The sequence below is a fragment of the Leuresthes tenuis genome, unplaced genomic scaffold (assembly GCF_036924035.1).
Source record: "Leuresthes tenuis unplaced genomic scaffold, fLeuTen1.0.hap1 SCAF_2, whole genome shotgun sequence".
In the NCBI taxonomy this organism is placed as follows: domain Eukaryota; kingdom Metazoa; phylum Chordata; class Actinopteri; order Atheriniformes; family Atherinopsidae; genus Leuresthes; species Leuresthes tenuis.
This window is the reverse complement of record NW_027325356.1, coordinates 17,333,720-17,361,679: the sequence shown is the minus strand read 5'-3', so window position 1 is coordinate 17,361,679 and position 27,960 is coordinate 17,333,720. Positions and strand designations below refer to the sequence as shown.

Below are 27,960 nucleotides of genomic sequence, written 5' to 3'. Positions count from 1 at the left end.
TGCAGCCTGTGTACCATAAAGCGCAGAGCGCGCTGACCGACCATATCAAAGCACAGCGAGCAGAAAGAGGCTGTTAATTACGCCGGCAATTACTTGTCTAATTACGGTTCGTTTGTGATTACATTTAGAAACGTTTCGTGGACTATACAGAAGCTCTCCGTGGCCAGAATGCGGGCTTAACACTGCATAGACTGAAATTTAGTGTGTATCCACAGCGGGGTGCTGCTGAATAACCGGCCCTGCAAGGGATGGAGTGAATAAGATCAATAGAGAAGCACTGACCCGAAAGTTATCTTTATTTTTCTTGGAGAAGTTCTCAATAATCTATACGTTCAAGGTACAACAAAGTGTCTCCAGAATAAGTCACAAACATGTTGTCAAACACACATTTCACCGCTTCTCTCGCCTTTTATGCCAGCATTATATTCCTTGTTTTTCTCACCCTTCCTTAAAGAATTTGTAAGGCTCCAGAAGGCTTTTAGGGAAAAAAAAAACAAGCTAAGAGGTCGGTTTATGACACATTCAAAAGACAAGCTTCTTGTGAATTTTCAGTCTCAACACAACACACATTCCGTGTGTTAAAAGATTTGCAAAAAGGACAGAGAAGCCAAATCAATAATGCATCTTGACATATTCCGCAGAACTGCATATTAGTGATTCAAGAGTCGCCACATTATGAATATATCTTGCCAATGGTCTGAAATTCATTACGAGCGCGCACAGGCACGCCGCCGCCTTTATATTCAAGACAGAAACTTGCAAATAACAATCAGTTCAATTATCCTCAAAATATTTACTCCAGGATATGATTTGTCATCCAGACACGGAGAAGGAGGGAGGGGAGGAAGGAATGATTTCTTGCCGCACTATGTGCGTCCATTTTCCAGACGGTTTGTCGTCGTTATTGCCTGATTTACTGTGTGTTGTTTTACATTGCCCAGTTATCTGTGTGAGTTCGCGCACACTGTGCCGCTGCATCCATTTATACATATCACATAGATCTGCGTTGAGTTTGTCACATTTGGTATTCTGTGTTTCGTCTCCTCCACTGCTTGGAGCTACAGACCCACTGGTCTGTGCACCATACTGGGATTCAGTGCGCATTTATTCAGACATCTCAAGGTTTTTTTTTTTGCAGTTTTATACTAAACATATCTATCCATCGATCCATATATCCATCCATCCATCTATCCACATATACATCTATCCCTCCCATCTATCTAGGTGGCTCCTGTGCTGCGGTGCCGGCAGTGTAATTACCTCTCCTCCTCTGCAGCAGGTGTTCCTGCCTCTTTGACCCTGCGAAAAAAAAAAGTGCCAGAGGCCAGGTGATGGCATTAGCGAACTAATCTCTATTTTTATGCGCACATCCCGCCTCCTCCATCAGGAGAGATAGAAACAGTGCCGAATAACATCCATACAAATGCCATTCCGCCACATGTCAGTCATCAAGGTCGCTGCATCTGTGGTGAGGTGGGCTCTTTATCTACAGTGAGGAATCGTTGCCATCATGTAATTGAGGATGACTAACGCGCCTTTCTCACATTCAGGGGTAAAGCTGAGGGGGGACACCGAGACGATGCTTCCCAAAGTCATTTTATAGGGGAGATGACAATATTTATTTTTGTGAGCTACATTACATATTGTGCTGTGTTCGAGCTTGTGGCCCCCTTCTTTCTACCTGTTTAGCCGTTCATTTATCCGAAAATTGAAACGAGACGCTTGTAGCCATCATTCCGTGTCAGCTGGTAGTGAGAGGACAGACAATAGATGACACGTCACCAAACAGAATAAATAGAAACAACGCAACAGAGAGCACCTAAGTATGATTTAGCGAGAGCCCAGTTTCTGGTCAGCCCTGGGGATGGTGTATCATGACCACAACTACCATACCGTGTGTTGGCTATCGCGCACCACCAATTACACAGAAGAATGCACAACCTCAGCGCTGGAAAAAAAAAAGAAAGACTCAGTGACATCTTTTCCGCGCAGATCATTGTCAAGGTTGTGACCTGTGAAGAGGTACATTTCATCACTGTAAAGTTGAATTTGAACCCAATGCTTTAATATCATTTATTGAGGGAATATGTGACAGAAACCCACAAAAAGACTCATATTCTTCAAAGAAAAATGAGACTGTAGGATGAAGCACACTTGATTCAGTCCAACATATGCTAGATCTTGGGCTAATTAACATGCGATGATTAAAAAAAAGACTTATTTGTAATATAAAAGATCGTGCCTTCCTAATAATGTTACATTGAACTGGACCAATCTTCCAACTCACACTGAGGCACACTGAGGCACCCAGATGTACCCTGAAAGAGACCTTTCCGCATGCTCAAGAACAGTTCTGTTTTGCTCTGATTAGTTGTTGAAAGTAACAACTCAAAGTCCAAGGTCGACTTGGTCTATTGCCTATTAAGATCAAAAGTGCTATGTACAATTCTCTTTGATAATACTGAGATCAGGCCAACACCCTTTCGCTGATGCGTAATTTAGCTCGCCGTGCGTAATTAAGTGAGTCTCCATCAGACCCCAGTATGTATAACACTTTATTTTGAACGGCGCAATACGTTTCCATTAAACGTTATTAAAGCGCAGGGAGTGACGAGCTCTCATTTGTCTTGTCAGGACATCTGACAACCTCGTTAGCTCTCATTTTCCCCTGTCAGCTCACAGCGCGACACGGACACTGACTTCAGCCACTCCTGGCAAGTGAGTGGTAAATGCGCCTACTCAGCCCTGCGCAAAACAGCAGCATTATTGTTGCCAGCACAAAGCATCAGAATCAATCACACACAAGCCTGCATGGCAGGTGTCACTCTTGTGTATTTTAAAAAAAAAATCCAGTGCGCTGTCAATCTTTAATCTAATTTAAAGGGTCATAGATTTCTGGCATAATATCCCCTCGTTTTGACTTTCTCTCCCCAGCCTGACTCGGCGGACTGACCATGTGCAGCCCACTTACACGTGGCCTCAATAGGAGATAAGAGGTTTCGCAAATTGAACTCTTACGAATATTTGTGAACAAATGGATGATCTTATTATTTTGAAGGGGGGGGGGGGGTGGGGGAGAAAAAGGCAGAAGAACACTTAATGGTATGGGATCTTTCCGCTTCCTGCACTTTCAGATGCAATTGTAGATCGAAGTTAGACTTGTCACGTTGAGCCAGAGTGGATTCCTAACATCCAGGACGTGCCTGTCTGCTCCGGACAAATTGCATCCAATCACCCCGGGGGAATTCGGCTAATGTCTCGATCCAGGGCCGGGGTGCATGGAGAGAAAACAAATCAAACTCTGCACACAGGGCGTGTATGGCTTATTAAAACATTTCACACAGGAGAAACAAAGAGAGGAACGCGTGGAGTGTGTGTGTCTCTGCGCGTGTTTGTGCTTGCGGTTGAAGTAGGGAGGTTAATAGGGTTACACTATCTCTGGACACCATATATTGAAGTGAAAATATCAGAAGAACAACCGAAACGTACAGGATTCCTGCAGTTCGGGAGGCAGAGACTGTAGGAATGAGCCTGATAATTTCACTTATCAGGCACAGAGGCTGACCAGCTTTGGCCTTCTCATACATTCGCACGTGGGCCTAAAAAGTTAATCATAACGCGAAAAGAACTTAATAAAAGAAGAGTCAGTGGCTAAAGGCGCATGGAAGATTTCTATCAAACCAAGGGCCCATCTCACGTCAAAATTATACTTGAAGTTCAGATAGAAACTTACCTCCTCGTCTCCATTGCAATTAATCCTAATTTAGATGAATGAAATGCCCACTTTGAACGCAGCATCACCTCTGCGTGCACCCTCTGCTTTCTAACGTGCTCGTTCCCCCGGACATTTTTCTCTGTCTGCAACAGCGACAGTAAATACGCTCATGAGGCGTAGGCTATGGCAGCATGATGTTCTGCATGGCTAGAGAGGGGAGGTCAATCATTACACGATTTGTTTTAAAATTTGATCAGTCAGAGCAAGGGATTGGCATCTCCCTTTAAAAAAAAAAAAAGAAAAGAAAAAGAAAAACCGAAGCATATAGTTTTCATCTAAGTTTTTATGGGTAACGTGTTGCACACGCAGGCCTGCTGTAAGCGCAAATAATGTCACATATTTAACATTAAATTAAACGTCTCTGCCTGGTAAATATGCATTAGGGTTGAAGAATGAGATTGTGTGCATATACATGGCGAAATCATGCATATTTGAGCTGCGACGTAGTTTCCATACTTCCATAAAAAAAATTGCAGTAACAACTGTCAGTGCGCTTTAGTTTGTTTGTGTGTGTGTGTGTGTGTGTGTGTGTGTGTGTAAGAGAGAGAGAGAGAGGGAGAGAGAGAGAGAGAGAGAGAGAGAGAGATGCGGAGAGAGAGAGAGAGAGATGCGGAGAGGGAGGGAGAGGGAGGTGGCGTTGTGTAGCAGCGTGGTGACGGCAGAGGGAAAACCGGCTGGACAGATTTGCGTTCACGCCTGATCTGCTTCTGGAGAGCAGGGCTGTGTGGGAAGGGAAAGGCAGCACCTGGCTCGACCGCTGTATCCCATCTCGTTTTATTGACAGCCTGATAAGCAGGGACCAAGCCGTGCGGTTTCCAGCGCGGATGTCGAGCACCCTGCTGCGTTGCACAGTACCAAGGCCTCTTAATGGCTGTTCCTTCAAATAATGGCCCAAACACACCCAGTCCTGACTGGCCCGTACCTGCGCTGCCTCGGTCTCTTCCTAGGAGACAAGCGGCGGTGTGGTTGTCCATTTACTCACCGTCTTGTTCAAATTGACACAAACATCAGAGGTTGTGAAATAGGATTTGAGGCTTTTAGTCTGTCTTGGTAAAAGGGGAGTAGAAAAAAAAACAACAAAAAAACAAACAAACAAAACATGAAGAGTCACAAATGACAGGTTTACAGGGGCTGAGAAATAAAAACAAGTTTGACACAGGTTTAAATGGAGCTTGAATTCAAAACACATTTATGGATTAAATGTTTTCAATCCAGCGGTGCCCTGGTGATGTCACACCTGAGCTTTACATCAAGAATTTGGGAGATCTCCTAAGTTACTTGTACTCCTTATGTCTACACCTGTTGCACTGAGCATGCTCAGATGAAAAAAACACAACAAAACAGCGTCATTGACACACCTTTATAATAGAAAACTGTTAAAACCAGCATTTGCTGCAGTTTTTAAAGTCAGATGTCACTGTGATAGGGTTCAAAGTTTAAAAAAGAACAATAGGAAAGAAGTAGCAATATTCGGACTATATGTTTTAGTAAAAGCTATACGCATCTCTCTACATCCTGGCCGTTTGGTCTTAAAATCAGCGGAGATACCTTGAACATGTTTCTTGAGGAAACTTGATTCGTGGGTGTTTAACGTAAGATGCAACTTCACAGCAAAGTGTCTGTCTTACTGAAGTGCTTCTCAGTAAGAAGCCCACGTTTAATGGACACTGGGGTGCCCTGATGTAGCTACGTGTCAACAAAATCACAAATAAAGTGGAGCATGTCATGTTCAAGAGAAAATAATTCACTGGCCGTCAGTGAAAATTCATAAAGTGGAAGAGGACAAAGTGGGAAAAGATTCAAATAAAATGAGATATAAATAACACAAACATAACACAACAATAACAGAAATAAAGAAAGACGTGGTCCACGGAGTGGGCTTGTTAGCTGTTGGTCCCTGCGCACAGCAGCCTCACCGGGACAGTAGACAGGCCCGCGCGCTCCACATGCAGGCTACCTTGCGCACTTCCCAGTTCTGCTCTCCGTGTCCTGTCCAAGGTATGACGTCGAGCCGTCGCTCCAGCCAATCACTGCAAACTTCAGGCTCATGCTGAAGGGAAAGTTGATGGTAAGAGCTGCAGCTTTTTTCCCCCCTCACTCACATTGACATTTCAACTCCACGACGGATCCAAAGGTAGATAGATTTTTATCGGGACCTACGAGCTAATGTTTCGGTGACACCGAGGAAAGATCTGGGGAGGAAAGAAGTGACTTTTACGCACAGGATACCGGTTATACACCGCTGCTGCCTTTCGTCCGGTGAGTTTGGATGGATTATACTCCCAAACTATTTTACTTTAAAGATCTAAATGTGATACCAACGTGCCTAATATATAGACACCACTTAATAGTGTGCTCGTACATTTTTTTTGAAAATCTCCCAAAACACGATTTTAAGCGCGATGCACAGGAAAAGTTGGGGATAAACATTATTTTTGAAGTGCTTGCACGTTGCTTCGTGCAGTCCAGGTAATGCACACTCACACTATCTCGAATGTACAGCCAGCTGATGTTGTTTTTGTTATCGTCTCACAGATAACGCGTAATTAGCGGTCCTAACTCAATAATTATGCGCACGTCACTCCCGTTAAAAATCTATTTACGCAGGGGATGTCGGAGACCTGGACCTGTGTGCTAGAACCGAATGCATATGATGTGTTCTGTTCAGCCCTACTCGATCAATCAGTGCGGAGGGAATGTCGCCGTCCACCAGTGGAATATTTTACTGTGGGCTGCAGGGTTGAGACCAAAGAGCTCTTCTTCATTACACCGAAGCCGCCGCGTAATTTTAGAGAGATCAATCAATACTTTGGCGTAGATTATGAGTTTTCTCAAATTAATGTTCGTGGTGTAAAATAAAACAGAGATTTACAAAGCTGGAGTTTTTTTTGTTTGTTTGTTTTCCAACCCTCCAAGCATGCAGGGAAATGACGTGCAGCACGGTTTGCAGTTACTTACGTTTTTTAAAAGGGAAAAGGAACTGGGACTGTGGTGGGATTTCGTAAAACTTTTATCGTGAAGCTCTTTATCCAACGAGATGCGCCTCCGGGTGTCTTATCATTTATTTAAGATCTAATCTGTGTTCCAAACAGTCGCTGGGAGTCTCCGGTCCAGGTACCTGTTTTGGCTCCAGTGTTTCTTCCTGTCACGCTTGTCGAGCAGCGTTGTGACACCATTAGCCCCGGTGTTTATACCAGCCTTCAGCCTTTTGCCAGGAGAGGGCTTTCGCGGACTGTACACCTTCAGCGTCCTGCACACAAAAAATCATCCCACCCTTTCCATGTCTCTCCACAAACCTCAAAGATTTGAATGAACACAGATAAACTTATTTACAAAACTCCAATAATCCTGAATTCAAACAGCGAAGGGGGGCAACCTAGATAGTTTGACAATACACTTAGTTACACGTTTTTGTAATGAAAGGCGCATGTCAGAGAAAGGTTTGCACGAGTTGGGCATTTAGACAAGAAAAATGGGTGCAGTTGGCATTTAATTTCCTCCCGATGAAGTCTCATGGTTTGGTTCTGTGCACCGTGAAGGAGAGATGTTTCCGTATATTTACTCAATGTGCTGAAAAAACGGGTCGCCATTAACAGAGCTTCTGCTGCGGGTCACGCTCCACGTGCGCCGCCACGTTTTGAAAGCAGATGGATGAAACCTGCGCGCAAAAGTCGAACAAGCAAGTGACTGTTAAATTACTGCTGACAGAAAACAACAACAACAAAAAAAGCAGCCTTCTACAATGTAAACGCGCAAATGATTTATGCAAATAAACTGGCGGTGTCCTCATGCGTGACGTTGGAGAGAATGAACGTGGCAGTCCGAGGCTGTTTGATGAATGACAGTTCATGTTAACAAGAATCCAGCTGCAGGTCCAAATTTGTGTGTCAAAGACTATTTTAAATTACATATTTACATATGTATATAGAATATATATGAGACTAGAATTAAATTGATATATCAATACACAAGTAAACAACAACAATAATAATAATAATAATCATCTTTTTTTTCTTTAGGAACTGAAATCCACTTCTTAAATTAATAATTCTTCAAAATGCTGCTGAAATTATAGTAAAATCAATCTAAGTTATTACCTTGGGGATATGTTTTTTAAATATATGATGAAATAAATAGGATAGTAAATATGTACACTTACTAATAATTACACATGCATTTTGGAGCTGATGAGAATAGATATTTGCAGCAGAGAGAGCAGACGTGGGCTAAATGAAACTGGCTGTAAATGAGCGGTGTCTAAAGCAACAGATAGAAGTGTGTAAGCAAGAGTTACACTTAATAATGTCGAGAAACAAAACAAATAGGATTTCATTACTGAAAGGAATAACAAACTCACAACTTCTCTTCTTTACTTTAACAGTATTGTACTATTTGTTTTGGTAAAAAAAAAAAAAAGAATAATTCTGATAAATACAGGGTGAATGCGCTGGGATCTCCAGAAGGGGATCATCAACACAAACAAATGACTGTCAATTTAAGTAGTGAAATTATTATTAATTATTATTTTTTAAATACAAGAAGGTATTAAGACAACAAAGACCGTGCCAGAGGAATTTACATGATTTAAAAAGAAAAAAAAAAGAATCAGTTGGTTAAAAAGTCGACTGTAAAATCCCAAACAAATGCAGTGGGCTCAATTAGGTGAGTTGGCCCTCCACCGCATACCATTTCCCTCGCCAAAAACAATGTTATTCACTCCAGATCTGCCTGTATTCTTGTTCTTCCATTCTTTTCTTCTTTCTATCCTTTTTGTATTTAAAAGTTTCTAGAGGGGTACAAATACCACATTGCCTCAAGGGAAAATAGCGGCCAGATTAGGCTTTCCTTTCAAGGCCTGTGACATTAGTTGCTGCTAATCCGAATTGGGCTAATTGCTTTCCCAACATCGTACCCCTCCCACCCCAACTTTTTTCTTCTTTTTTTTTTCTTTTAACAAACCTTTTACAGAACCCACCTGATCTGCTACCAAACCGAGACATCTAAAGACAATATATAGACATGAAGAAAATGTTTCATTCCAATTGGATTTCCATAGAATAATGTTGACGCATTTGGCAAATCTGCGAGGGAAAAAAAACAAAAAACAAAGCAGAAATCTCTTGAGAGTGGAGACAACGAATTAGCTCTTGGAGCGGATTTACAGCTTAACCAAAGAAATCAATAACCTACTGGAAGTATTGTTTCCAAAGAAAACTACTTGACACTCTCATCGGGGAATCTGTCTTTCAGCGCAGCCAGGTTAGTGGTGTGCAATTTTGACAGCTGCAGCCTGTGACAAGTGAGTGGCAATAACATTTGCACAACAAAGGTGGGGTGGAAACACAATACCTTAAGTGTATGATTGCGGAGAGATTTGAATATTTTGACGCGATTTTGCAGCTTTTTGATGAATCTTTACAAATAGAAAAAAAAAAAAAACCCTCTGAAAATTGAAACAATAGCTGTTTTTGACTTTAAATGAATGGCTGCCAACAGTCCATCAGCCCACATGTGCACATGCTATAGCTGACAACGCTGAGGGAGGACCTCCAGCTTAGAAAACACTGCCAAACTTCAGATTTCTTTGGGTCCTGCACTCAGCAAACTATTGTCCTTAATTGTTGTGTTATACACAAGCTCTGACAGTCCAAGTGGCTTCTCTCAAATTAACCAGAAAATTATTTAACCTTTAGGAAATCGTTAATGCTTCATGATGATAATTGCTTGAAAGTTAAGCTCCTCCTTCACTGTGTACATTTGAACCAACACGAGGTCTATAGCACAAACTCCTGTTGGGTGGGGCGACTGTGAGGGGTGGAGGGGTTGAGGGGGGGGTGTTGTGGTCTAATGCATGTCTAGTGGGGTGGGGTAGGGGGGGTTCTTGACGTGAAAATGTTAGGGAACCCCCTCCTTCAGCTGATATAATCTGCAACCATTCACGGCAGGCCTCTTCGCTGAGCCACCAGCCTAAGTAAGTAGAAACAAAGCAGGAAGGAGAAACAGATGAATGTGCTCGTTTAGTTTACGGGTTGTTTGATGAGGGAGTATTGGCCAAAGTGTTGTTCCTCACCGCGGGACCCTCGGTGACAGTTTGAGCCGGTCCTCTCAGCTCATTATCTCGCCGGCCCACTGAGGGCCCCATTCAGGCCGGGCAGTCCCTCAACCCCCCGCCACCCCCCCCCCCCCCCCCACCCCATACCTCACTCCCTCCATCCCTCTCTGCCTCTCACCCTCTCCCTCCCTGGCAGCGTCGTTTGTCTACTCATTGAACCCACAGTCAGGAATGCGATGGTTGTTAGGGAGCCCTCTTTCACCTCCGAAGTGTTTTATTGATGAGCTCTGACTTCTCCTACTTTTTCACATGTCAAAGAAAGTCAAGTGTAGGCCTCCATGACTTCATTTCGTGGCCTCCCGTCCCCAAAAAGAAGCATTTCTCTCCCCTCCCCCTGCTTGTCTCTCTCGTCTCACTCTCTTCACCCCTTCACGCACCCCCTTTTCTGCTTTAGTTTGGCTTCAGCATCCACACAGACCTCTCACTCTCTTCCCCTCGGTCCAACCCCCTCCTTTTGGTGTAAGCGACGGGGCTCCTCGGCGCTGAGACTGGTGCTGCCCAAAAGCCCCGAGTGTCCCCTCAAACACGGGCGCAGAGGGGTTGCTTTTGGGTGCGTTGAGGTGTACGTTAATAGTCAAGTCATTCAGCCAACGCCGTTTGGGAGCGTGTGGCCATGGCTACGCAGTCATTTGCTTGACTTTATTTACGCGTGCTATTTGCTGTCAGGTAGCGGGAGTGACGTCGCCGAGCCTCGCAAATGTGTCCATAAAAAGCAGCCGAGCTTGCCTAAAGGCTGCCTCTTTACGCATGGCGTCCTTGTTGACAGGAGGGGAAAGGCTATTCATGGGACAGCGATGCTCAAAAAGAATAAACAAAAGCACGTGGTGGACATTATTTTTGGTTGCGTTCAGCGAGGGAAGGCCATGCGTTTTTTTTTTTTTTGGAAACGCAGATTTTCAAGGTATTCCCAGTAGGAGCTAAAAGCTAAACAACTTTTGCTAACGCATCTCTCTCTCTCTCTCTCTGCGCGCAGAGAGAATATATGAGAATCTCTTTTTTTTGAGAGAGATTCAGATTTATTTTATTTTTTTACAGCAAGACATTTATCAGCTTTTATCCGGTACAATCTGAGCAGCGCGTGGAGACACCGACGTAGCGTCACAACACCATCGAACTCCAACAAAGTAGCCGATGTTTTGCCACATGTCCACAAACTTTCCAAAAAGCCCAACCACATGCGTCTTTACAACATTAATCGCATCTGTAGAGCATCGGCTGCTTCATAAAAGGCACGCTGCAGCTCTTTGTGATTTTAATGTGGTGTTACGAGCTCTAACATTCACGTACGCGCTGCTCCACTGCTAGTCCCCCCCACCCCACCCCAGACACACACACACATACACATACACTCCCTCCCCGTTTGCAGCACTAGCTAGCCTCAGGTTGGAGCTGAGCATGCCTGAGATTCCCTGCCTGCCTGCGCGAAGCCGCTTCAGCCTGGAAGAATAGAGCGTTCCGTCCAATGGGCATTTCCGCGGCAGTTGCTTTTGCAATAGGGCAACATTCAGCAAGTGAGCGCTGGGTATTTGCGTGCGTGGGCTGATTAGTGGGCTGGGAAGACGAGACTCTCTCTCTCCTCTCTCGCTCTCGCTGTGGCTCGGCCCCGTTTCCCGCTTTTGCTGTGTGATGCAGGGGGAAGTGTTTATACGGGGGATGATGACAGAGGTCGGGTCGCGCTAATGGGCCAGTGAAGAGCGGCGGAGGGAGGCGAGGAGAGGAGAGGAGAGGAGAGGCGCGCACAGCAGACCAGGAACACATACATTAATACACTTGTTCCATCACCAATCAGCATAGGTGTGTTCGTTCTCTTTTACCCCCACCTCCTTCTACCACCGCTCTCCCTCCCTCCCTCCCTCCCTGCCTCCCTCCCTCCCTCCACACCTCCTCCTCCCCCTCCTTCCTCCTCTTCCCCACTCTCTCTCATCCCGGCTCTCTCATTCGCTCTCTCAAACGCCAGCGCACATCCTCACCAAACTCCGTGCGTCCTGACATCTGAGTTCACTGTCAATCTCTGTCTCCTTCGCAGGGATATCCCCTCCGTCTCCGCCGAAGATCGCTGGAAACTAATTTTTCCTCCTCTAAACTTCCCGAGAGAGACTGATCCTGGTCGGCTTTACTTATTTATTTATTTTTCTCTTTGGTGTGGACAACTAGGCTCTTGCCTATAGTTTAAGAGGGACTTTGACAACGACGCAGGATGCCCCAAAAAGGTGAGATCCTGACTAAAAGTTTGTTCGTGTTGTTAAATTATGGATGAATTATTAGATAAATGTATTAGGATATTATTATGATTGTTATTATCATTATTATTATCGTTTGTTTTCGGGTGTAGGCTGAGGATCAGTGGTGGGGTTGTGGGTGTTTTATCGTTTGGACTGTGCAGCCTGTCTCCTGACTGGACTGTCTGAAAAGTGCGAACAGCCTTTAGCGCCTCTGTCGGTTTTATCTGCTCCATTTTCTTTTTTTTTTCCCCTTTCTTCTTCTTCTTCTTTGGTTGTTGTGTTTAGGCCTACGGATAGCTTACCGCTTATTTATGACAGCAAAGAGTAAAAAGTCACATTGGGCCAGGACAGTGATCATCGTGGAGAATGGGGCGCAATGACCCGTTGAGGAAAGGTGTCAGATTGATTCATGCGGGCGAGTCACCCAAGCGCCTTATTCGGGGGAAAGAAAAAAAAAAAGTGTCCACGAAGAAGTTGCAGCGGAAGGAAGGAGGCCCGTTTTAGTGTGTTTGTTTGTGTGCCAGAGAAAATGGAACTTTTCTTCTTGTTTCTAAACTGATTCCGGTTGAACTCAACGACAGTAATTTAAACTTATTTTATATTTTAGCACTCACACGATGGGAGAAGACAGACACTGCAATTGCACGGCACATACATACACACACACATATAATTATATGTATATAAATATATATATATATATATATATACATATAAATATGTGTGTGTGTGTGTAAATACATATATGTTTAAAATAATGTGACTGATTTAATAAAACTCAAATGGTAAATACAAACCGCTGCTGCTATTAAACTATTCCCTGAAACAAATGTACAGAAACAAACTACACCTACACCAATTTGCTGTAATGATTTTTTTTCCTTACTAATTATCACGTTGTTTTTCCTCATTTAACTCCAAAACAGCTAAAACAACAACTGCAAATAGAGCCTCCAGCGTAACGCGCACCTATTGTCCGTCGTTTCAGATTAAACTTAAACCCGTAGGCTTTCATTTAACCAAATGCACACAGCAACGCACCGCGCACAATTTTTCTAATGAATTCTTTTTTTTTTTTCCATGCGCACATTTTCTCGCCAAGTTGCTGCGGGACCCACGCAGCCAGGGCCCCGCGTGGACTTTTTTTTGGTCGTGCATGTGAATGTTGTCAGCGCAGCATCCAGCGGCCAGAATAAGCATGTTGAATTAAGACATTGTTGTTCCGGATTACTACAGGGAAAGAAATGCAGATTAGATCGTAGTTAACCTCAGGAACAACAACGTTTGAGCTTTCGACCTTAAATAAATGATTAACTACGTGCTGCTTACGAGGCTAAAAGCTACTGACTGCAGTATATTCAAGCAGCTATTGTGCGAGTATTTCTGATTAGAATTAATTAATCAACTGCAGTAATTTCAATTTTTTTTTTTTAATTACAACTTTCACTTTTATGTCAAACCGTGTTTAAATAAACGCATTATGCAGGTTATTGTGCTTTTTTTTTTAAAGGTTAACAGGCTGACTTAAAGTATGTTGGGCAGTGTGAAGGAATCTGAATCTGAATTTGATTAATGGCCGAGCAGCGCGTTTCTAAATGTAATGGCGGCCCTGCGTGCACTTCACAAAATAGTCTCGGTCCAAACGCGGTCTGTGAGACGTCGACATTATACAGGCCACTTCGGTCCGCGCACAACACAACTTCGCACGGAGGGAGAAAATGAAAACTTCAGACTTCTCCCTCACTGGCCCCCTTTTTATCTATTCCCCTTTCAATAGCTTCTTTACTGCATTTGTCTTTTCCAATTGAGCGCCCCACTGCGCTGTTGTGTCTTCAAACCCGCTTTACAACCCGCACCAGCAGCACAAAACAACCACCAAATATTTAGAAGGAGAAATTACTTTTCCTTTCCTGTCTTTTTATTGATATTTATCGCATTTTCTCTGGATAAAGCAGGGCAAACAAAAAAAAAAAAAAAAAAAAACCCCTCCACATTCATGCACCAGCGGCAGCGGGGTCACGGTCGTGCATATGTGTGTGCGTGCGCGCGCGCGTGTGTCAGTGCAGAGAAGAGACACTGAGCGTGTATGTGTGTGTGAATGGTCCCGGAGGGGGTGGATACATGCCTCCGGCTCTTTGTATTAATCTGAACTTGTTGGTGTGTTTAGTGGGAAGCTGCGTGTTTCTAGTCGCGGAGGCCGAGTTTTCGCCCCGGGTTTGAGGTATATGGAGGCAGAAGAGGGGGTGCATTGTTTGGCTTTGTACACCAGCTTTGTACCCCCTCCTGGTCTGGACTTTTGCAGAGCAGTGAGGCGAGGTAGACAGCGTGTGTCACTGTACACTTTCTACGTTAGACTCCGCAAGAGGAGGGCTATCAAGTTTAAAGGAGAGTCTGCACAGAGGCCTCTTTGGCTGATTTATTTTTCAAAACGTTTCTTTGAAATATGTTTTTTAAATTAATTCATTTTGCTTTTTGTCATAGAGTACCTAAAAGGCTTAAAAGAACCGGCGTTGTAAGATAGTTGCAAGCCCAATATCACTGCCAGGAAGGTACTTTAGGAAGCAGCTCCTGCATGTTGTCGCGCGTCCATTTGAATTGATTTACTGTGCAGGTTAATTGTAAACATAGGTAAAAAAAAACAACAACAAAAAAACAACAACAACAACAGCAAAAAATATTAGAATTAAAATATTAGATACATCAGTATAGCTGTGGCTGTGCTAATGTGTTGTTTTGCTTTGTCCTATAGGGAGACATTAAGTAGTGAAAACGGCAGATGATTGACTAAATTGTAATAGAGTGGACAGTCAACTCTGTTTCCAGGCAAGTTTAATTAAAATACATACATACACTGAGGATGTTGACATGCACTGCATCTATACTAATGTTAAAGAAACAGACCCGCAAAAATTCAAATCGAACGAGTTGAAGAAACTTTTGTGTACATTTTGAAGAAGTGTTGACACCTGAAGCAAACAAAGATCTGTACAGCAGGTTTACGATCGGATTCTAACCACTTCTCTTATTTCCTTGTGACGCCTAGAATACCACAACCAAGCCACGTGGGAGTCTGGCGTAGCCTCAATGATGCAGAACAGTAAGTTGTTTTCATGTTCGTGTTTTCTTTCTTTTTTAAGAAGAAGAAAAAAAAAATAATAATAATTACATTTTGGGGAAACTTTTGATTGCAACCGCAGGTTGTAGCGTGGCTGCATGGAAGCAACACCCACTGACATTTTGCACAGGTTGTGATAGCGGAAATAATTTAGGGCACACTTTAAATAAGAAAGTGTGTTTGGGGGGGTGGGGGTAAAAAAAAAAAAGAGGGGGGGGGGTATGTGCAGGCAATAAATTGCATGACTTTTGAGAAGCAGCGAGGAGATACTCTCAGTTATTTGAAGGCCTTTTCATTGCTGTTAATTTATAATTTCTCTTTTTTTCCCCCCCTTTTCTGCAATGATGGCAAGTTATTATTGAACAAGTTAATCACACGTCGGCCTTCTCCAGAGAGAAAGAGAGGAGGGAGAAGGGCAGAATAGAGGGGGTTGGGTTGAGAGGGAGATTTTTTTTTTTTTGTTTCTGCTTGACTTGGTATTAAATAATTGCACAGCCGTCTGCATTAGCGTTAGAGCTGGCTGCCAGGCTGCATACGAGATTAGCCGCGCAGAGAAGAGCTCTGCGTGGAACACGAGGAATAGCAATAATGTCTTATGTAGATTAGTCCATATTCTTCCCGGACAGACAGCATGAGCGAGGAAAGAAAATGCTCATATTATAACCGCAGGCCTCCCTCTTAGGTGCGGGCTGAGCTCAGAGTGGGAGATAAATATTAAAACAACCGTACTGTCGTGGGTGCCAGTCAAAAAGCAAGCCAGATGAAGTTGCTTAAAAGTCTTATTCCTGGTGTGCGTGTGTGTGTGTGTGTATGTGTGTGTGTGTGTTGCAACAAAAAAGGATAAACATGAAACATTTTCTCTCTTGCTGCTGGACAAGAGGTGTATGACATCTGTGATGAAGGTGTGTGGGATCATTTTATTACATTGTTCTCCATATACCTTGATGACGTGTCTGTGCTGTAACCTGTGCGCATTAGTCCAAATATGTTTGAATCCAATGTTGGGCCACATGACAGTTGGATTGTTTTGATGTGTAGAAAGTGTGATTCCTGTGAGGGGAAACATGGCTATTCTGGGGGAACTGACTGGAGTCTCTATAGTCTTTTATAGGCCGCGGCGCTGGGATTTTTTTTTCCCTTTTTTTTTTTCCTTCATCTATTTTGCTTGCCAGTTGTCCATTAAAAAGATGATGAGGCCCTATCAAAGCTGTGTGCAACACCCCTGTGCTCCTGCTTTGCTGCGGATTGATGTTAATGGGATGCTCCCCTGGCTTGGCGTGTGATGTCTGGTGCGAATTGCCGAGGAGATATCATTGGGCTCGGCCCTTTGGGTTGTCTAAAGGTCGCGACGGCCTCGCTGGCTTTTGTGCTAATAACTCCTGGGTGTATATGGTGGGGAGCGTCCAAATTGACACCATATGTTTTCCTATTAGTCGACTTGCAATAGAATACAAGGCGCATAATCAGCGCCAGCGGGCGAGATCGACTCTGGGCACTTGAGGGAATTGCGCCATGATTAAGACTTAACCTTAGGAGAGTGTGATTTTTATGTGACGTCGTTATCTGACAGTTTTATCGATCCGGAGGATTTATATGATAGTTACAAACCAGAGGTGATGGAGCAGTTGTGGAGAGCCCGCAGAGCAGAGCAACACTGCCTAATGTGGGTAGGCCAATTTCAGCCTAAGAAGTCTATTAATTCCACTTAATCCTGGAATTACCAAAGAGCATGAGGGATGATAATGGATTTACTATCAATCAGATCCACGATAGAAGATTATTACACACTGTGGCCAAAAGGGATATGTTACTTAGTTAAGCAGGTTTATAGTCAGTCATGTATAAAGAGGCCCTTTTTGTTATTTAACATGTATAAAAATCTCCATTTAAAGCGTGAGTGTGGCACTTTTCGGAGTAAAGACACCCACCGATTCCACACAACAGGACTGCAGTGGCTGTGAGCATTTGTTGTCAAATACAAACAAGGGGGGAAAAAACTGCATGTCACTTTTAATATGTTAAGAATCCGGGCGCGCCCTCGTTTGTGTGACCGCGCGTAGCCCCTGGCCACCTTAAAATGAAGTCTCCCTCGAAGGGTAAACGAGTAGCGTCCAATTTTGTCTGAGTGATATCCAAATGCAGACAGAAAGGGTCGTTTTATCATGCTACTATTTGTCGTGACGATGCGATTTTCAAAAGCAGAGCGGTGTCATAAAGTGACAAGCCTGCCACAAGTGCTCCAACTGATCTTTTCAATTAGCCTCCCATGCATGATCCGAGGCGACTTCCGCCTATTTCCAGAAATTAAGCTCAAACTTGACGTGCAGCTAGCTTTATTTTAAAGACAAATGTCAGGCAGGCTCATCATATTTTCCCCCTCTTCTATATTTGGAGCTTATTTATTGCTAAGGAGCCTCTGCTCCCGAAGTCAATGTACCGGGCGGCAGCGCAGGGGAAGGGAGCGGAGACACAGAGAGCAGCTCAGGCACTCCGGGGAGTCAGCTCTCCCATTTGGCTTCAGGTTTGCAGACTTATTCTGTGCTTTAGAGACATGCCATGGAACAGTTTAGGGACAATTTCCTAAAAGCAATCATTTTTAGATAATAATCAATCATAAAAACCGCTACTTTGAACCTGGCGTCCTATTGCTTATTGTCTTATTGATGCGTATTTATCGCGTGTTTTCAGGGGATATCAGAGCGAGGATTTGCTGCTTTAATGTCACTTTCCAAAAAGCGACCGTTTTCAATGGACGTTCATTTAGCACGTTATTTCAGTCGCTACTTTTACGGGATTGTCGGTGTTGCTGGTTGTCATTTGTAGAAGCTATTTTATGAGGGAGGTGCTGGTCTTGGTGAGGGGATGGATAACGGTGCCGGTGCTTTAGCGCCGAAGTTTGCCGGTTTGATGAAAGGTTGGTTGAATTATCCCGGAGCAGACGAGCGACTGACTTGTTAATTTCTCACAAAAAAACAAAACAAACAAAGAAAAAAAAAACACAATCAGGTGTTTTGACTTTTTTTGTGATGCTGATGTCATTTGATTGTTAGCTGCTAAATAACTTCGCAGTGTTTGCCATGAGAGAAGGATGTTTGCCAAGCGTCGCTAAAACATTATTCCATCAGTGAACTGCGATTTCAGAAAATCTTTATTACCATTAGGCTGATTTTTTTTCTTTTTTCTTTTTTTTTTTTTTTTTTTTAATCCAACGTCTGTATGCTGCCTTCATGTTGCATCCTTGCCGCGGTTATTCTCGCGCTTTTTACGCATTCTGCTCATCATGACATGAAATCCATTTTGCTTTCTCATATATTTTACCTGGTGCTGTGATGTGGTGTCATGTGATGACTCCGATGCTTTTGTTCCCATTGTAGGTCACAGTGGCGTAAACCAGCTTGGTGGTGTGTTTGTTAATGGTAGACCGCTGCCGGATTCCACCAGGCAGAAAATAGTTGAACTTGCACACAGTGGTGCTCGACCCTGCGACATCTCCAGGATACTGCAGGTGACAAACCACACTCCTTTTAGAACAGAAAACAAGGTTTATACCAAATTTGTTTTCACACGAACCAGTTTAACGATTAACTCATGGAGCAAAGTGGGATTGACTTTGATTGTCATGTCAAAATGTTTCCTGAGTATTTTCAAATTCAGTCCTAAGCCGGTAAGATTTATGATTTTCTATTATTCCCTCACTGGAAATGTAATATGGCCAATAAAAAAGGAAAGTAATCTGCCTGATATAATATAGAAAAAAAATGCCCAATATGCAATTCAAGGCATATTTTCTGTGTTTATAGACCCATGATGAAGTCCAAGTGCTGGACAGTGAAAAGGTGATAATTATTTGAGCCATCTTAGAAATTCCGCTAATAGTCATAAATAATGTATGTGAATTGTGTCTTTTGTTTCCTATCCAGGTATCCAACGGCTGCGTGAGCAAGATTCTGGGTAGATATTATGAAACTGGCTCCATAAGACCGAGAGCAATAGGCGGCAGCAAGCCCAGGGTCGCAACTCCAGAGGTGGTCGCGAAAATCGCGCAGTACAAGCGGGAGTGTCCGTCGATCTTCGCGTGGGAGATCCGTGACAGGCTTCTGTCGGAGGGGATCTGCACCAACGACAACATACCCAGCGTAAGTGTATTGACTGGAAGTTGTGTGCATGATTTAATTTGCCACATGAAATGACTTTTTTCTCATGCAGTGAAGGAAAACGAGATGGGCATCCAACCATTCAGTCTGATTAAATACACGTTGCAAAGTGTGAGGGTGGGGTGGGGGTGGGCTGAGGGTGGTGGGGGTTTGGACCGGCAATACTGCGACTGTGGTTACCCAAACATATATACGCTCGAGGACGTCGCTGGGCAAGAACACCTTCCTTGATATGTTAAGATTTGGTGGCGTATCTAACTTCTCCCCCGCATGCAGAGACGCACCGAGAGACCGCGGCTCTTCATCTAATCCCGGTCCTGATTTTTTATCATATGCAATTTGTCATTCAGGTGTCATCAATAAACAGAGTCCTCCGCAACCTGGCTAGTGAAAAGCAACAGATGGGCGCAGATGGCATGTATGACAAGCTGAGAATGCTCAACGGTCAGACAGGAACTTGGGGGACCCGGCCCGGCTGGTACCCCGGAACATCAGTGCCAGGGCAGCCCAACCAAGGTGAGCCTCATTATCACACGGTGGCGATGAAGACACCTTGACGCATGCGGTTGTTGGGTTGAGTCAAAGCGGGATACAACCGGGTGGTCTTTAAGTCTGATTTGGATCCTCAAGCTTTGGAACATATTGGGCCAGTCAAAAAAAATAAATAAATAAATTGACTAGTTTTAAGGCTTGATGCATGAAGTGCACGTAAGTCGCCATAAACTGTCATACGTGACCACGCATTACAACGTAATTTTCCAGTGGTGCCGTCCCCAGGCTCTGTCTGCAGGCAGGTATTGTTATAGCGTGATTTTAATGCCCCCCCCCCTAACAAGACCCCCAATTAAGACTTGTCGATTAGAGGAAGTCATAGGCCTTGCATGGAGTCTGAATGCCTCCACTGTCCCAGACATGGATGTGCGTGACAGCGGCTCGTCCTTTCAGCAGAGGTGTCCATCCAACAGTCTGCTTTCTTTCCTCCCCTCCTGATGAGGAGGCAGAGCCGGGGAGCGGTGTGCGGGGATATTAGTACAAAGGAATGTTTTCCTTCACACGCAATGATTGGTTATGGGAACGGTCCGCACTAGGTGTAATTGCTCATTAGAGGGAGCTTTGTGTCTCATTATGGCAACATGCAGGAGTGTGGAGATGGTCGGGCTGCTGTGGAAATGTTCCTCTTCAAAAGGTCTCTTGCCGGCCTTGTGCAGGCCAAACACGGGGGCAGGTTTCCGTTTAAGAAGCACAACTTTATTTCTTAAATACACACGCAGTTCAACGACTCAACGCGCCGCAGAGCGGAAATGCAAGTGGTGGAATTTAGTCCAAACGGGAATGAGCGTTTATTTGATGAGCAGTTGGACACGCGAGACACTCATAAACGGGAAGTAAACAATCATAATAAAGATTAGATTTATTAACGTGCATATTATTACGATTATTGTTATTATTATCGATGGCAGTTGTTAACAGCATCGTAATCAGTGGGTTTCTTGGATTGATAACAATAATTTCATAATAATAATGATAATGATAATAACGATAATGATAATAAGGGATTATCTGTTAAAGTGGTTATTGTGATTTGAAGTACTTGTTGAGAGCAGTTGTCTCAGGGGAGTGAAAATATGTTTTCCATCAGACAGACGAGTAAGCACAAATAAAAGCTACATGGAGAGTGACAGGGCCCCAGAAGAAGACAACTATATCCGAAGAGGAACGAATAGAAGAAGAAAAAAAAAGAGGAAAAAAATCCGCAACGATTTTCTTTCATCTCTTTCTCATTCTCATTCGCTGGGCTATATGGCTGCAAATCCCGTCTATAGGATTTAGTCTCTCACTTTCTCTTTCAGTTTTAAGCGGTTTCTCAAGAGTGTTTTGATCCAGTCTCAGCAGCTGAAAGGTGCCGCAATTGGTTCGGTATCTCCCCTCTTTTTTTCATATTATTCCTGCTTTTCCGCCTCACTGGCTGAGACATCGCGATACTAAAGAATGAGTTTATTTCCCAGCGCTTTTATAAAGAAAACAAATCCCATCCGAGCGTCAGTGGGTCTGGCAGACGGATAATAGCCGCACAATCACTCCTTTTTATGGATTATCCGGAGTGAAGAAACAAATAGCGTGGATACAAACTATTGGCCTATAGATGAATACTTTGTCTATTATGCACCAAGGGAAATTGTCAAAAAAAAAAGAAAAAAAGAAAGAGTCGGATCGAGTTTCCTCCTCTGACTCTAAAATATAGACACAATAACTATCTTTTCAGGCCCACACGAGTCAGTTCTAATTTTCTTGTAATTGAATCATTATTAACGTTTGGTTTCACACGATGGGAACTCTTGAAATATTCAACAAATTGATTTGGTGGTTCTGAATGTGGCCTCCTTGTTCCTTTTCTGCTGTGGCCACCGTCCAGCACCTGTTCCTAGTCTGGAATATTAGTTGGAAACCATAATAAAAAAATTGATAATAAAAAAACTGCATACAAACAGCTGAAAGCCTCATCATGGGTTCGACCCGCGGCGCCTGACAGACATTACTGCGATATTACATAAATCTCCCTCCATCAGTGCACCCGCTGCTTAATTTCGCATTAACTTCTCGGTGTGATAATGATGTCCAACAACAAGACAGACATTAGTCGATAAGCCTCGCCCTGCAACTGAAGGGGCCTTTGGGCCCACCGCGGACATGCAGGAGCAGTGAATAGATTGGCCTTATTTTGGTTGTTCAGGGGGTTGCATGCTCTCTCCTCACTCATTTGTTTCCAATTGAACACAGAAATCCTGACTGGCGTGTAGCTGGCCGGGGGACGTGATTAATGATGGTAGTGGATAAGGGTTAACACACTGGACTCAAAGCTCTGTTGACTGGGATCCTCGTGCGCACAATGCCAAAGCACTAGCCTGTGCGCCTCCACAGAGAGAGGATCCTTTTGTCATCTCCTCCAATAGTCCCCCCCCCCCCCTCCCCTCCCATATATTACACCCACCGAGGGCTCACTGCTCGTCCCTAGCTGTGTCCATAGTTTAATGGTTTCCCTTACTCCTGAAGGCATTGTATCATTCTGAAAAGCGTCTTCTCCTATTCAAAAGTTGGTGGTCACCTCAATGGCTCTACCAACGCCCATATGGGAACGACCATTGAGGCACTGCTCTGTCCTTAAAAAAAAAAAAAAAAGAAAAAAAAAAAGGTGGGTGGGGGGTTTTTACAGAGTTTGGGGTTTTAATACATTTCATAGGCTCTGAAAGGAGGCTCGCCACATCTTGTCACATTTCTCTTAACCTTTTGAGAACACACACCATTGTTGAGACGCGATAAGTGCGTGCAACCTTTCCCTCGCCCGCGTGTTTTTCCCACAATATTTTATAAACAGTTTAACTGTGAAGCCTTTTCGACGTCGCTCCTTTTCACGCAGGCACTCGCCTGTCATCTGACAACATTAGGAAGGAATTGCAATAATTCCTCCGATTTTGAATTAAATTAACCATAATGGGGTCCTTAATTAATGATGTAGCACCGCGGTCTGTACAATTAGCTGTAGGCTGATGCAACATGAGGCCCGGTAATTAATTATTCAATTAGTTTAAGTGAATGTATATTTCCATTAAACGTTTTTTGTCTCTCTCTCTCTCGCTCTCTCCTCAGATGGCTGCCAACAACAGGACGGCGCAGGGGAAAACACAAACTCCATCAGCTCGAACGGCGAGGACTCAGAGGAGACACAGATGCGCCTGCAGCTCAAGAGGAAACTACAGAGAAATCGCACTTCCTTCACACAGGAGCAAATCGAGGCACTGGAAAAAGGTCCAATAATCTGTTGATTATTTATTCAAACACGCCCCTTATCATAGCAAGTGAATTGAAATCCGGTTAAAAAAAAAAAGAATGGGATGAGCTGATAAGGCCTACTAAGGAAGGCCTGGATGGATACAGGCCCAAACACGCATTTAATCAACCACCAGCTCTGTGAAAAATGAAATTACCCTCCACCTAACCTACTACTTATTCACTTACACATTTGCCTGCTTGATTTCCTCCGTTACAGAATTTGAAAGAACTCATTATCCAGATGTTTTCGCACGAGAGAGACTAGCAGCGAAAATCGACCTCCCCGAGGCAAGAATACAAGTGAGTGACCACAACTTTTGTTGTTGTTGTTGTTGTTGTTAACTCGTGAAAGCCTACAGACGTTACCAATTAATTATGGCCAGAATGAGAAGCATTATGACGTCTGTTTCTTTTCTTTGTAGGTATGGTTCTCAAACAGAAGAGCAAAGTGGAGGCGAGAGGAGAAGCTGCGGAACCAGCGCAGACAGGCCAACAACTCCTCCAGTCACATTCCCATCAGCAGCAGCTTCAGCACCAGCGTCTACCAGGCCATCCCACAGCCCACCACACCGGGTAGGTCCACGACACCCTCAGCCCTCAAATTAATAAACATCTGCCAACCTTTGCACCGCACAAATTCTGCGCAGCCAGATTCATTTCTTAGAATTTGTTAGAAACAGCGTCACTGCCATTTTGACGCCTGTAACAATGCCTGCGACCGTCCGCGCGTTCAAATCAGGCAGTATCCGTGTAAAATTATTTCTAGACAGTGTTATGCGGCAGCTCGCGGATTAATATAAAAGTGTGGAAGAGGCCTCGGTAGCTGTGCGCTCTAGTTCACAGGAAGAAGCGCCGGTGCTTTCCTTTTAATGGATGACTGAGCAAAACTTCTCAGCTGACTATCTGCGTAATTACCAAATCAGGCACGAGGGCACACCGGCAGAGCTGAAGCTCATGCTCACAAGTCAATCACCTGAGACACACACACACACACACGGAGCAGTATCTGCCCGGGCCTATCTGCCTGTCAAACAAGACGTCACCTCACACACGCACGCACAGCTGAACGTTAATGAGAGGAGTTCTCACACCGGAGGACTGGGACTGTGTGTGAGAGGGATTTCTGCTTCATCTTTTTTTTTTTTTTTTGCCCTCACAGTGTCTTTCACCTCGGGGTCAATGCTGGGTAGACCTGACTCTGCACTCACAAACACCTACAGTGCGCTGCCCCCCATGCCCAGCTTCACCATGGCGAACAATCTACCTATGCAAGTAAGTACAAGGCTAAATGAATATCCAGGATCGTTTGATGATGACTGCATTTATTGTAAAAGTAGAACGAAGCCCACCGGCATTAATTTAAAACTGTTACTTGGCCAAACAAACTTCTTTAAAGCCTTGTATCTTAATCAAAGGATGGCTTTCTGACAGGAAAAAAAAAAAAAAAAAGAGTAAAAGTTTTGCCCAAAACGGCAACAAAAACATATTGAAAAGTACAGCATTTTTAAATACTGAGCTGAAAACTATGGTTGGCAAAGCTAATGTAACATTCTCTCTTCATCTATAGCCCAGCCAGACCTCCTCTTATTCCTGCATGCTGCCTACCAGTCCGCCTGTGAACGGGCGGAGCTACGAAACATACACGCCCCCTCATATGCAGGCACATATGAACAGCCAATCAATGACCACTTCTGGTACCACCTCAACAGGTAGGCAGAAAGTTAATTGTTTCCCAACATCCACAGGAATTAATACGATCAAACAGTGCACTCTCTGAAACATCTGCCACCTCTCCTGTAATTAGGCGGTACTACATAGCCATCTTTGATTCATGGTCTGTCACGCCGACCTTCCCTTTCCATCCCGTCTACTTGAGAGACGTCATGCTTTAAATGTCTGAGGGTCAATATTTCTACATCCTATATCATTTTCCCTCTGCGGGAGCATGAACGCAGCTCATTTCATTGCCACTCTCGGCCATCATGTCAATCCCTCGACTCCAGCACATAGTTTAGTTCCACCCCATTAGGACGCTGTTTCTGAGAGCCATATATACTGGTTATAGTCATGAAGAGTTAATCATGCATAACCACATTTCCTCTGTGCTAAATTGCTAATTAATTTGATTCATTTGCTGTTGTACTCTCTCTGTTTAAATGCCATTGCCACAGCCTCAATTTATTGAGCTCGCAAGCATTTTACTGAGTAACCTTGTGCAGAGCATTGTGATCCACCTATTTTGCGAGCTTTTAAAGCACAATACTGTGTCCCAAGGTTAGCCGCCACTCTGACTGTACATCCACTCATCAAGTTTAGGCCTCTTTTTTTTTGTGTGTGATTTCTCTTTCTTTTTTTTGCTGATGTCTCCCTCATAATGTCTCTGCAGGACTCATCTCTCCTGGAGTGTCTGTCCCTGTCCAAGTCCCAGGGAGCGAGCCTGACATGTCTCAGTACTGGTCAAGACTACAGTAGAGAGAAGAGCTACTTCACCCTGTAAGCACCCACTCCACCATCGCCCTCCGGCAGTTCTCCTCACATAAACACGGCACAGGAGAGTAGAGACGTCGGGAGAGGGTTGAGAAGAGGCAACAGACAGGAGAGGAGGAAAGGAAGAGAAAGACTCTGGGAGAGCCTTGGGACGTATGGGCTTTGTTTTTTCCACTGGGACAGTGTGCTGTTATGTAGCTCTAGGCACGTTCAATCGAGGGCTTGGAAGAGAGAACAACGATGGAAGGACAGAAAAAAAAGGACCTCTGTAAAGTGCCCGGTGTTAAATTTTTATGGAACAAAAACTTTTTTTTTTTTTTTCTTTTTTTCTATTTCCAACTTCAGTCATTGTTTCCTTTTCTTCTCTGGTGTGTTTGTAAATGGCCATTTGTATGTTAATATGAAAAAAAAACAAAACAGGAAAAAAAAAACAAAAAAAAAACAAGATCAAGTACTGATAGATGGACTGCTAGAAAACCATGTTGGTCTTGCCTTTGTTTGCAAGAGGAGAACCGGAGAGATTCTGCCATGACTATCTTTTAATCTGCTTATATCGAGACTTTCTACCAGCCTTTGCATGGTCTCTGGACGCTGTTGCATATCATTAAAGACGAAAAGCTGGAGGGAAGACTCTTACTGTGTCAACAAAAAAAAAAAGAAAAGAAAAAAAAAAAAAAGAAAGAAAGAAAAAACTATTTATTGGTCTCATTTCTTACGAATGGATATTTAGCAGAGGAAACTCAAACTCGATTCACCCACCGAGGCTGTGGCCTTGGCTCTTCAGAGATGGGCCTGCATTCGCCGGCTTATTAGACACGGATCACTATCAGCAGCTCCATGTGTGCAAAGACGGCGCAACGTGCAACGCGACTTGGACCTCTTGCTTGGTGGCTGGATTGAGTCTAGATTACCGCGAGGAGTAACACATGTGGGGAAAACAGGTGTAAAAGAATGCCTGTAGTCTGTAAATGGTAGACAGCGTCTTCGATATAATCCAGTTTGTTTATGTCAAAATGTAAAGTACTTGTCTTCCCTCGAAATCTTCCAGAAAGGTTTCTCCAATAAAAGTTGATTTCATTTATATCCCCAAGAATATTCTATAAATGTTCCATGCATCATAAAAATACATTTCTTAGGGTCAGGTACAATTTGTCTCTTAGGTATAGTTGTAATATAGTGTCCTATGGTCAAAAAAAATTGTGCAACTAGAAATATTTAATTCCTATAATTATGATTAAACATTGCTTGACAGAGTTTTAAACTTAAGTGTTTGGCAGTTGTTTACAAGTACATATCAGATTTAATCATTGTTGATTGTAAAACAGACCAAAGCCTTTGTATTTCATCTAGTACACAATGTTTTTTTTTTTCTTTTCTTTTCTTTTCTTTTTTTTTTTTAAAGATATTAAATCTTGTGTTGCAAAATTTTTGTAAACACATTCTGTTCAATTACATTGGCTTCGAGTTCGGAAGACTGCAGTCGAACCCCGCAGTCCTTATTTATAATTGAAGACCATGGGAGGGTTTTTTTCTAGCATCATCTGTCATGCTCTTTTTGAGTTTTTGCATTTTTATTTCAGTGTGTATGTAGAACATGGACACATACTGGGTTTATGTCTGAGCATTGCTTCTGAGATAAAAAAAAAAACAACAACAAAAAAAAAAAAACGTCTACACGCTGTCTCTTAAATATTTCAATTTAATTTTATTTAAAATGGAGCTTTCTAAATGTATTTTGTGAAAACTATAAAAACATTTTGTACAGTAAAACTGTGTCTTAAAGAAACCTTTTTTTTCTCCCCTCGCCTGGTCGATGCTGTGTCGCCTTTTAAAGAGACAACATCTCGACAAATTCAAACATCCCTAATGTTGACCCATTGCCACTAAAACAGCCTGCGATATGCACAACACTTCAGAATTCCCACCAAACAAAGATGTCCAAAATAACAAACCTCTCTTGATGTATGGGGCTGAACCAAGTCGACACAGACCACACAACACCGCCACACAATGAGAAAGGTCAAGCAATTCACCATCACTGGCTCTTGTTTTAGTAGAGTTACGATGGAATGAAAAAAATACAGAGGCTACAAGAAGGAGGAGGAAGAAGAAGCAAAGAGAAATAAAAAAAAAAAAAAAGAAGTCATGGAATAAAGCAGTCAGCGCCTAGAGCGAGGCAGAGGAGCGATTGTGTGGCAGAGTGAGTTATTTTGCTTCACTTGCTGCCTCAGCAGGGGAGGGGGGGTTATATGTGTGTGTGTGTGTGT

The 27,960-nt window shown here is 43.5% G+C and overlaps 1 protein-coding gene across 7 annotated transcripts; it reads left to right on the top strand.

Moving 5' to 3' along the window:
• Window positions 1–5,870: 5,870 nt before the first annotated feature.
• Window positions 5,871–27,929, top strand: pax6b (paired box 6b). 7 transcript variants are annotated; one of them, XM_072380418.1, is made up of 14 exons: window positions 5,871–6,034; window positions 11,914–12,097; window positions 15,153–15,206; window positions 16,103–16,126; window positions 18,599–18,729; window positions 19,025–19,060; window positions 19,145–19,360; window positions 19,729–19,894; window positions 23,024–23,182; window positions 23,424–23,506; window positions 23,629–23,779; window positions 24,366–24,478; window positions 24,774–24,915; window positions 25,593–27,929. In XM_072380418.1, exons 2-14 carry the CDS (start codon window positions 12,085–12,087, stop codon window positions 25,676–25,678), a joined length of 1,374 nt encoding a protein of 457 aa, XP_072236519.1. In that variant the 5' UTR covers window positions 5,871–6,034; window positions 11,914–12,084; the 3' UTR covers window positions 25,679–27,929. The 7 variants fall into 7 exon arrangements, with proteins under 7 accessions (XP_072236519.1, XP_072236518.1, XP_072236522.1 ...); XM_072380417.1 differs by lacking the exon at window positions 5,871–6,034 and adding an exon at window positions 11,366–11,681; XM_072380421.1 differs by lacking the exon at window positions 5,871–6,034 and adding an exon at window positions 14,859–14,932 and having other exon boundaries at window positions 11,751–12,097.
• Window positions 27,930–27,960: the final 31 nt, after the last annotated feature.

Bases quoted from the DNA above. Each gene is read 5' to 3' on its own strand.
- pax6b (XM_072380418.1), top strand. The intron at 15,207-16,102 runs GTAAGTTGTTTT...CTGCTGGACAAG, and splicing joins AGCCTCAATGATGCAGAACA to AGGTGTATGACATCTGTGAT. The intron at 18,730-19,024 runs GTGACAAACCAC...CTGTGTTTATAG, and splicing joins ACATCTCCAGGATACTGCAG to ACCCATGATGAAGTCCAAGT.